The following is an 11636-nucleotide window of genomic DNA, read 5'->3' on the forward strand; positions in this document are numbered from 1 at the left end:
TTACTTATCCATGAAAAACAACAAAACTAAATTTGCACGTTCCAATTTGCTAATTTTTCACCAATATGCTAAACAAGTAGCGGTATAGAGAGAGAGACACTCTTATAAAAGATGATGAAGGCAGGAAAATATAAAAGGTCGAGAAGAATAGAACAAGAAGATAATTCAATATAATCCCTTATGTTCAATATTAAGACATTTTTTCTCGGTAAAATGTTCAATATTAATACTTATCTAAAGTAGACATAGAGTTGCCTAAGCGGCACTAATCTATATATATTTTATAGGGTAAAAATAAGGGTTAAGTGCAGAAAACATACGTATCACACCCCTCCTGCGTAGAAAACACCACTAAAGTTTCAATTTGGTGCAAATAAGTTTCTTATGACACATTTAAGTTATAATTTGACTAAATTGCCCTTATATACAAATTTTACATAGGATTAAAAAATGCATTATTTTATAAAATGATGAAAATGATCATTTAGTACATGAGGGGTGTGATACGCACTGTAAGCATATTATAAGGGTGTTTTCTGCACTTTATAAATTATTGTTGTTTTGAATATTTTAATCTTAACAGTTAAATTTAATTGAAACATAGTTTTATTACTATTTGAATAGTGTAACGATGATAGGTAATTGAATACCCGTTTGTTTTATTTTTTTCCCAATAAAGATTGAATACCCAATTTGTTGCTATGTAAAGGACTATATATATATATATATATTTGTGAAAATTTATTGCAAATTCAAAAGTTTTACAAACTAAATGTATATTATTTATATACAATGAATAAGTATATTTAATTTAATTTTAAATTTTATATTTAATGAAAATTGATAACTATACTAAAATTTAATTGAGAATACTAATTTTTTCTTTTTTGTAATTATAAAAGGAACTGAAGTTTTCATTCAATACGATATATTGTATATTAATTTGACAATTGTGATAACAATTCTTTTTTTTTTTTAAAGAAAGATAATACACAGTTAGCGAAAATAAATAGAGAGAATTTTTCTTTTCTTTTTTTTCTTTTTTTTTTTTTCCTAGAAGGTGAGAGAAAATCTTTTAAATTGGGTTAAATATAGTTAATGTGCACATATCACTCCTATACTAAGAGATTATAAGCATCCCCACTCCCTTAGGCATTTTCGGAAGAGTAAAAAGTAAAACGAGTATTATAACAATATTTTATGTCAGATTTCTTATTGATAGGTGTTTTCACACAATTTTAAAAGAATATGAATGTTTGAATATGAATGTTTTTAGCACACATTTAATTCAAATAGGGGTGAAAGTGTTACGCAAAGTATACAGTAAGAGTGTTTTCTGCATTTGACCCTAAAAATAAACTGTGGGAGAGCATTTGTGAAATTTTAGAAAAATATAAAATAAGATTTAAAAAATAATAGGAGAATTGAATTATTACTATATTTTAAAACAAGTTGAACTGTTTTTTTCAAAAAAAAAAAAAAAACCGCTGAATTGAATAAAGTTATATGCTGGCAAGTTTTGGCAGGTTTCGTGCTTTTAGCAGCCATAAAATTAGCCATAATTGGTTTTTTGTTCAATTTTTACCCGCAAATTTTTTCACCTTTGACAGCAGTAAAATTGCAACAATATGTGATAATATATTAAAATTGTAACAATATGTGATAAATAATTGTAAAACTGATAACTATATTAAAATTTATTTGAGAATATATTTTTTCTTTTTTATAATTATAAAAGGAACTGAAGTTTTCATTCGATATAATATACCATATATTAATATGACAATTGTGAAAACAAGTTTTTTTTTTTTTTTTTAAGAGAGATAATGTGTTAGCAAAAATAAATAGAGAGATTTTTTTTTTCTTTCTAAAAGGTGAGAGAAAATCCTTGAAATTGGGTTACATATAGTTAATGTGCATATAATACCCCAAGGGGGTGAGTATGATAATAATCTCATATAATAATCTACTATGAGATTATTATCATACTCACCACCTTGGGGTATTTTCAGAATAGTAAAAGGGTAAAACGGATATTACAACATTACTTTATGTCAGATTTCTTAATGCGTGTTTCCACACAATTTTAAAAGAATAGGAGTAGTTTTAGCACACTTTTTCAAATAAGGAGTGAAAGTGCTATACAAAGTATACAGTAAGGGTGTTTTATACAATTGACCCTAAAAATAAACTGTAGAAGAGCATTGGTGAAAATTTAGAAAAATATATTTAAAAAAAAAAAAGGAGAACTGAATTATAGTACAAGTTAAAATGTCGAAAAAAAAAAAAAAAAACATAATTTGAATAAAGTTATATATGGTGGCAAGTTTTGGCAGGTTTCGCGGCGGTAAAATTAGCCACAATTGGTTTTTTGTTCAATTTTTCCCCGCATTTTTTTTTTTTTCACTTTCGACTGCAGTAAAATTGTAACAATATGTGAATGGGTTTGCTTTTAATTGGGAATTTCCATCTTGGAGCGCAGAAAGATCTGGCACATAATGTTCAAGTGTCGATGTGCAGTTGTCATTCTTGAAAAACAAACATAATTGACAAATAATTAAATTACGTATTTGTAGTGAATATGTATTAGATAAAGATGATTTTTTGTTTTTCTTTTTTTACCAAAGAATTAAATTGGGAGATTAAAACGCTCTAATTTTTTTTTTCCTTTTTTTCCAAAGAAATAAATTAAGAGATTAAAATGGTCTAAATTTTAGTCAAGCATAATCACTTATTAAATTGCATAACATGCTCATATTCCATCATTCTGTTATATATATAAAGATTGCAAAGCATCAAAATTTCAAAGTCCCTTTCTTTTCTCTCCAAAGAACTCATGAAGATGGGTTTGTTCAGCAAATGTCCATTGTTGCTTGCTTTGTTCATTATCCTATGGAATGGGCTTGTCTTCTCTGCTCCCCTTGATGCAACCACAGATAAAATATTCTACCCCATGACTAGAGTTATCATTTACAACAACCTCGAAAATGGGGTAAATGTAAACCTTCATTGTAAATTGAAGGACGATGATCTTGGTATTCAAGCATTGTCGGTTGGAAGCTCCTTTCAATGGAAGTTCCATGATAATTTTGCGAGAACTACACTTTTCTTTTGTGGTTTTACATGGGAAAATGTGAGTGGAACTTTTGACATCTATGTTGCAGACAGAGATTCATGCGTGAGGTGTGTTTGGAGAGTAAGAACAGATGGAGTGCATGGATCTGACGACGATTGTTCTGAGAAACATTTTTTTGAGTGGAGAATACCAAAGAAAGATGGTGAGAAATAGAATTGAAACACGTATTGCTAGTACTCCAACCTCTTGTGATTAGTGATATGTTGTAATAATTGGAGTATTTCTATTTTGTTCACGTTAAGAAATAAATTATAATAATAGTTTCCGTTCATCTACACTTGTAGTTTTACTTTTCGTATTAGTTTAGAAAGGATAATGTTTAGCTACTCATCGGTAAATAGCTTCATCCTACTCACCCCTTGTGTGTTTCAATAATAATCTACCACATCAGCTTTAATAAAAAAAAAAATAACCCATGTTGATCCGAGAAAATATAGAGGACGTGGGTTATTTTTTTTATTAAAGCTAATGTGGTACATTATTATTGGAACACATAAGAAGTAAGTAGGGCGAAACTACTCACCGGTGAGTAGCTAAGCATTATCTGTTTAGAAATAAAACATTGCAGTGTTTTTATATTGGAATGGGGAATTTATCAAAATTTTAATAATTCAAACAAATCTATATATATGTATGCATTTCTTAGTTTTCTAAAGGAGAATTTATGATTTGTTAATGACGGTAAAGACATTCTTGAGATTTGAGTATAAACTCAATTTCTGTTAACTCTCCAAATAGGCCAAGATAATTGTGATGTTATGCTACATTTTTTCACCAAATAATATGCTAAACAAATAGCGGTATAAAGAGAGAATAACACTTATAAAAGATGATAGAATGCAAAAGAAATTAAAAAGTCAAGAAAAATGGAACATGCAGATAATTCAATTTAATCCGTTATGTTCAATATTAGTACTTTTTTCCAGTAAAATGTTCAATATTAATACTTATTTAAAGTAGAACAAAGCCCTAAGCATCACTAACCTATATTCTATAGGGTAAAAATAAACTGAAAAGGCGATGGATGAAAATAAAAAAATGTGTTTGGTAGAAAATGTTGGATTAAAAGGAAAGGAAAAAGAATTATTTGAAGGGATAAAATAAGGCATGAATAGTAGTTTTTGTTATTCTCCCAAAAGTGGGAGGAAAGGGAAGGAAAGTTTAATAATTTTAAAGAAACTTTGTTAATACTAAATTTACCTTATTTTTATAAAAGACAAGCTATATGAAAAGTGGAATGGCTTTAAATTCATTAAAATAATTTTCTTTCTCCAAACGTGATTATTATTATTATTTTTTTCTTTTCCTCTATTAATTAACCAAACACGATAAATAGTTTTCTTTCATTTCTTTCTCTAAATATGATTACTATCATTTTTTTTTTCTTTTTCTTTATTAATTAACCAAACATGATAACCAATTACTACTATCCTCTCATTTCCTTTATTTTGTTCTCCCTCCTAACTAATTTTATTTTATTTTATTTTATTTTCCATTGTAGCCAAAAGGCATTAGATAAAGAATATTTTATGGCATGTGATTTGGACAAAATTTATTTCCAGGAAAATGATGAAGTGCTTAATTACAATTACACTTTTTTTTTTGTGGTTTTACTTGGGGGAATGAAAGTGTCATTTTTGATACCTACACTTCACGAAGGGACTCAAGACATTGTGTAAAATGTATTTGGGGTGCGAGGAAAGATGGTGTGCATCAATACGTTGGAGAGGGTTCTGAGAGATTTTTCCTTAAGTGGGGTGGAACACCGTCATTAGTAGTTTCCACCCTATCTACCAAGAATAACGGTGAGAAAAAGAATTAAAACATGCAGTGCTAATATTCCAACCTCTTAAATTTGTGATATTTTGTGATAATTGGAGTGCTTCTATATTTTTTCCTGAACGAGGTTGTTTTATATACGAAGAAAAGCTCAATGGAGTAGGAGTGTATCGATCTTGTGCACCTTACTTAATAAGTGTCATTTTCGTGCCTAATGTAACAACTTTCCATGCAAGATGAATGTAACAATTTTAAATCATGAATGAAACAAGCTTAAATCAACAATGAACAATTACGTAAATATATTAAATTCTCGTTTTAATGATGTTATATATAAAGTTGCAACAAGATATAATACAGGAAGGAGCAAAGCTAGGTTTTTATTTCAATAATGGCGCATTGCATTTGATTGGGGAAAAATCAATTAACATAACAAATAGAGATTTTTCACATCCCAAAAAAAAATAAAAATAAAAAATAAAAATTCATTACAAAATCACTATTTTTCAGTCCTAATTTACTAATTTCTTTTAATGCATGTATGATTGATCGCAATCCAACAACATGTTAGGGATTTTGGATATTTTTATACAATCTCATATTTAAGTCCATTCACATAATCTTATGAAAATTCACTTTGACTAAAACATTCATATCAAAGCGTAATCATACAACAATATATATAGTATAAATAAAATAATATATAAAGTAATAGGCCAATAAAATATATAAAATTAATAAGAGAAGAGTAAAGAAACTTCTGGCCTGTGTAATGGAGAGGCACACAGTATGCGTTGTCCTAAAGCCTTTGCAGCCTCTCTACATGCAGGTTGTGACGACTATGAAAGGTTCCAAAATGCAACTTTAATATCCTCCATAAGCACGTTTATAGAGTGACGACCACCGAGTCTTGTAGTGTTACGTTGCCCATAAAACCATATATATAATTGAATATATATAATATGGTATTCGGTTGAAGAATGAAGGAATGAGTTTTTAGGAAAAGAAACAAGAGAAGTAAGAACTCTTTATTTGTTGGAATACTCTTATTATTTACAGGCTACTGCATGCCTATTCATGAAAGGACATGTTTTTTATCAAAAGACTTTTCACCATTAAGTTTTCATACCCATTCAAACATTACGATTAAAAAAGTTTTAAAAACTTTATTGCAAAAAACCTAACAATCCCCCACAAGTTTTTAAAACTTTAAAAAATCATATGGAGATTTAAATATAAGTATATAAGAAATAAAATAATTAGGGCAACTAAATACTATGCAATAGGTGCAAGAGTCTTCCGGACTTGATCTCGCACTTAGTGTTATTGTCTCCATCTGAGGAACTCGAAAGACTAAGTCTTGAACTCGGCCTCTTTAATTAGACTTCAACATGTAACACACACAATATTGACTTAAGACTTAGTTAGCGATGTAGCACTATTAATGGCCATGCGCTGGTATCTTAATTCTTATGAGAGTTACTAGAGAACAACCTAATTCTCATAGTCGTGGCCTCACGACATCTCTCACTTAGGTGAGTCCTCCAAAGGTACATGTGACCTATACCTTGCAAAGGTTTGCTTCCCTCTGGCTCATTCAGGGCAATGCCCTTCCTAACGTCACACTAAATAGCATTGGTGCCATAGGGATAGGTAGGAGTGGATCTTCATGAGAAACCTCCTAAAAAGATAGTGCTATAAATAAGTCACGCAGTACGGATTGTTTCTACTCGTTGAACCTAATTCATGGAATCTCCAATCACAAAGGATGGGTTACTTCTGAAGGTAACTCTCTTAGGGCTTAAGCCCATCCCCTCGACACGTCTAAGACTACACTCCTAGAAAAATAAGACATCACCAGTCTTATTATTATTTTCTTTCTTTAGAGAGTTCTAGACTACACTCCTAGAAAGAAAAGACACTTGGTCTTTTTATTTTAATCCATATTTATAGTGCATGGATCTTCTAACTTGTGTCACTAGCCATTGCCTTGAATCATCTGTTAACCTGTCTCAAAGGCTAAAACAACACAACGATTAATTCATAAATGTTTTCTCTAGAAATAAAATTATAATCACTCCCTCGGCATAGAGTAGTACACTAAAAATATCTAACTCATACCAAAGAAGAGCATTCTCATCATTACAAAAATTTTCACAATAATGATACATATAATTTTGCAATATATATATACCCCCACATTTCAACAAAATTTTATAACTAAATTCAAAGTCAGATAGTTTTCACCATCTTATCCTAATAATACATAGCCTATATTATTTAACTAATACAATATCTTAAAAAGATTTGTGATATGCATATATTTCTTTATATATAATATATGGGTGATGCAATTTCGACTAGTATACATTAATGCATGAAAATATTATGAATTAGTTTTTTGAATGTTATCTCAATCTACATCTTCACACACACACACACACGCACACACACACACACTGGTACACTAATATAAATTTGTAAGGTATCATAAAGTAGTTACATAGAGCATTTATTAAGTTGAATCCCAATATACTTGATTCCCAGAAAAATCGCTATATGTTGTATAATGTATATCATGAGTCATGACAACACTAAAGTTGCATTACATATGAGTATGATACCATAATCACTTACATAGACCAGATATACAAGCTGAAAAATTAACGAATTTTCAGTAACATAAACAAAGTTTTATTGAATTGGGATAGACGATAAAATAAAAAGATTTAAATTTTCAAATACACCTCTCTCTCTAAAGAGATGTCACTTTTCTAATTGTACTATGGACAGAAAACAAAGTCACCCCTCTTATTTGGGTATCCTTTGAACTTAGAAAAATTATTTCAGTCAAACTCCTCTGTAATTCAGATTTTCATACCATTAACAATAAATTTCAAATAGAATTAGTAGCAATGAAATAATAATTATATATATACATGTATACGAATACAAAAATGTAGCGTTCTAACCACTTTGTAGATATATATATATATATATATATATATATATATATATATCTATTTAAATTTTCTTTTTCTTTTTTTTCTTTTAAATGTTTAGAAATAATTTTAGAGATGGATATTCTAATAAGATTAATTAAATCTTACTCCCAATCAAATTAAATAACTTAGTAATTAGGTTTAATAGTGTGACGACCCTGGATTTTTACAAACCCAGTGTGTCATCTGATGACCCGAAATGGATCCAAAATACGGAAGCTAAAAACAAACAAGTCTATAGGGATGTACGTCATCCCAAAGACACGAGAGTGACCCTTCGAGGAGTCCCGTGACTCAACGGAGGTAAGAATGGAGTTAGGGTTTCAAAACCCTCCAAAGAATGGACCAAGGGCAGAATAGTCATTCTAAACTACAGTGGGTGCCACCGTGCACACCATTGGAAAGACAACGAAAATTTAATAAAGATGGACTCAAGAATCACTTAATTCGTAGTCCGGATGGCAAAGTATTAAGTCCTAAAGTCGAAGGAAGGGAAACCCATCCTGGTTCGAACCAAATCCTAACACTACTTTACTAAAACTTGAATATCTTGAGATACAAATGGAATCTGAAACTGTAATTGGTACCATTGGAAAGCTTATTTTGACGCGATCAGTTTAGACTCAAGAACGGACTAATTCGGAGTTAAAATGAAGAAGATACGACAACTTGAAGTTGGAGGTGCAGCGCTGAAACAAGACACACACACACAGACGAGCGCTCGTCCAAGGGCGACGAGCGCTCGTAAATGGGCATGCCAAGGCAGTGCCCACTGTTCAGTGCATCAGACCAACCAACTTGAAATATGATTTTGAGGACTTTTTAGGCCTTTTTGAAAAAAACACAATGAAGAAACCTCTCCCAAAATCATGTTTTCTAGCCAACCATGCCAAAATAAAATTTTATTTTTCATGTGAAAATTCCAAAATGCCCTTATGCTCAGTTTTTGCAAAGAAAATGTAAAATGATTCCATAGGAGGCTCAAATTACCAAGGAAAGGGTTTTGCCTGAAAACGATCATGCATACAGACGTAACTTACCTATTAGGACATGCTACAATAATCCACGGCTTAAAATTACCGCCGATGCAAAATTTAACCTATCCAAACCCCAATGCAGAAAATTTGCCCTTTAAAGGCAAAAATTGCGAGAACCGTACCTAAATGCAATCAAAAGACCGGCCCTTGGCCGCAATTTATGCATATTAAATGAGTCCTAATGGAGGTGCTCGTGCACACTTTGCCCCATCCGATTTGGAAATGAACCCTTAAAGGCTCGGATTTTCCTATTTTAGCCTAAAAATGCAATATATGAAACTAAAATGTAAAACCTCGAACAAAATGGTGTTTGGCCTTTGGCCACACCTCATACATGATAAATGAATGTTAAATGATAAATTTCATATACAATGCACACTCCAGTGCAAAAATAACATGTTAAAACCATAGTTTTTCATATTATTCTCATTAAAGACAAATTTCAACATTTATGAATATACATGGATTTCAAATGAAGTTTATCATATAAATAAAATGAGTATCAAAAAGTTTACTTAAGCACACATTACAAGTCCAAGGCAAAAAAGGTGATACCCCTCGATTCTAGAGTCACGGATGATCAAGTCCGAGCACAGATCCGAGGGATACCAAATAATTAATATGTAATTGAACACGGAATACAAAAAGAATAAAAAAATAAATTTAAAAGATGAAAAGAATTCTAAATATGAAAATCCTCCAAAATTATATATTAATATAATTTAAACTTTCAAATCCGTACAACTCGGGAATCCATCTAGTAGACCCCTAATAATCCCAAATGAAAGTAAAATACGGAACCAAAATCCAAAACTAAAATAAGAACAAAAGTCCTACGTAGTCGGAGGAATGAGTGACTGTATCTGCTCAACACGATCAAGCTCTAAGCCTGGAACTGACGAACACCTGAAAAATAAGAGTCGGTCAGGCCCACATGCAAGTTCTATCCTACTACAATCCATACAGAAACCTAATACGCAGATACATCCTAGATAGCTTAACAATAACTAGAATAGTTCATATATGTATAAATACACACTATAGGATGCTCACTAGCCCAATAGGCCTGTCTGAGCCTGAGTAGAGGTACTATGCAAATCACACATGACGTGGTCATGTGTACCTAGACCTACCAGGGAACAACAACTATGTCCAGTTATCCATCTTAGGCGATATACGTACCCTAACCATGATCCTGAGACTCAAGCTCATATCACGGCACCCTAATCATAAATATATAAAAATCCATTCAAAGTATGTCATTCAAATGTTTATTGACCTAACATACATATAAGTAGGACTAAACTTTTATAGTTAATCCAACTTATTTTAGAATAGGTAGAACTTAGTGTTTTAAACTAATCCATCCCCAGAATAGGTAGGTTTTAGTATTTTGAACTAAACCATCCCTAATATGCCACCGTTCCATACTGGTGCATATACATATATATAAGTAGGACTTAACTTTTATAGTTAATCCAACTTATTTCAGAATAGGTAGGACTTAATATTTTGCACTAATCCGTCCTTAGTATGCCACCGTCCCATACTGGTGCATATATACACAACAAATCCAACAATTGACAAAACAGACCAAGCAGTTTATCGATTATAATCCAGAACAATATAATGATAATCAGAATCATTACTGAGTACATTATAATGAAATTCTTAAACGTAAATTTCATAAAAATCCACAAATCCAACAATTGATGAAATCTAAATAGTTAAAACATCAATTAATTCCATATAAGCATATTACAGTTTCAGATAGTCAATTATGCTTATTACAATGCTTAAACATAATTAATACTGTTTACAAATTGCTAGAATTATAGTAAGCAATTAAATCCTTCAATCAGTCCATAAATTGATGCAGTTAATAGTATATTAAAAATATCAATTTAATCCAATCTAAGCACAGCTATTTTTAGATAATCTCTTACACTTATAACACTGTTGGAATATGATTAAACATTATTAAATCATATACAAAAGATTTGTTTAAGTTCCACTAAGCAAATTAATTAACAAATCAGTATGCAACATATATGTTTTTTCTTAACTTCATGTTGTTCCACTCCTTAATACATTAATGTGGTAATGCTTTCTAATATTTTTATAGGTCCATCACAGTTATTTACATCCTTCAGTGCAATTTGAACAGCTTAAAAATACTCCAAACAGCCCCTAAAAACCAAATCTGTGCATTTCAGGGCGAGAGCAGGCTCTCACAAGTTGAAAGCCTGCTCCAAAACAATGGGAGCTGGCTCCCCACCCTTGGGAGCTGGCTCTAAGGAGTTAGGAGCTACCTCCCTCCATATGGGAGCCGGCTCTTGCTTTGTGGGAGCTAGCTCCCTCCTTTTGGGAGCCTGCTCTCTCTCCCTTAAGAGCTCTCGTCCGTTTTTCCTTCGTCTTCTTCGCCTCCGGCGATACTCAGAGCCTCTGTTATGTTTTTATTACTTGTTCTAGGGTTCAATCAATGTCCCAAATTAATTTTAAGTCACTGCTATGCATCAACGACATAGATTTAAGCAAGTTCACAAACAACGAAAACAGAATTTACGTAAGAACAACTATCAACCACAAAACAGTTTTATTCAACGCTTTTAAATCCAATTCAACCATGCTTAAATGATCAGTATTAACTTCAATTTAAACCCTGGAGACTACCTAGGCATG

At 31.2% G+C, this 11636-nt stretch overlaps 1 protein-coding gene across 1 annotated transcript; it reads left to right on the forward strand.

Moving 5' to 3' along the window:
• Positions 1-2842: 2842 nt before the first annotated feature.
• Positions 2843-3289, forward strand: LOC132300973 (S-protein homolog 6-like). Its single transcript, XM_059798274.1, has one exon. The coding sequence runs from the start codon at positions 2843-2845 to the stop codon at positions 3287-3289; it is 447 nt and encodes a 148-aa protein (XP_059654257.1).
• Positions 3290-11636: the final 8347 nt, after the last annotated feature.

This window comes from Cornus florida, unplaced genomic scaffold (genome assembly GCF_030987335.1).
Source record: "Cornus florida cultivar Cherokee Brave unplaced genomic scaffold, ASM3098733v1 CherokeeBrave_3.0.0_Hap2_Chr03, whole genome shotgun sequence".
NCBI lineage: Eukaryota > Viridiplantae > Streptophyta > Magnoliopsida > Cornales > Cornaceae > Cornus > Cornus florida.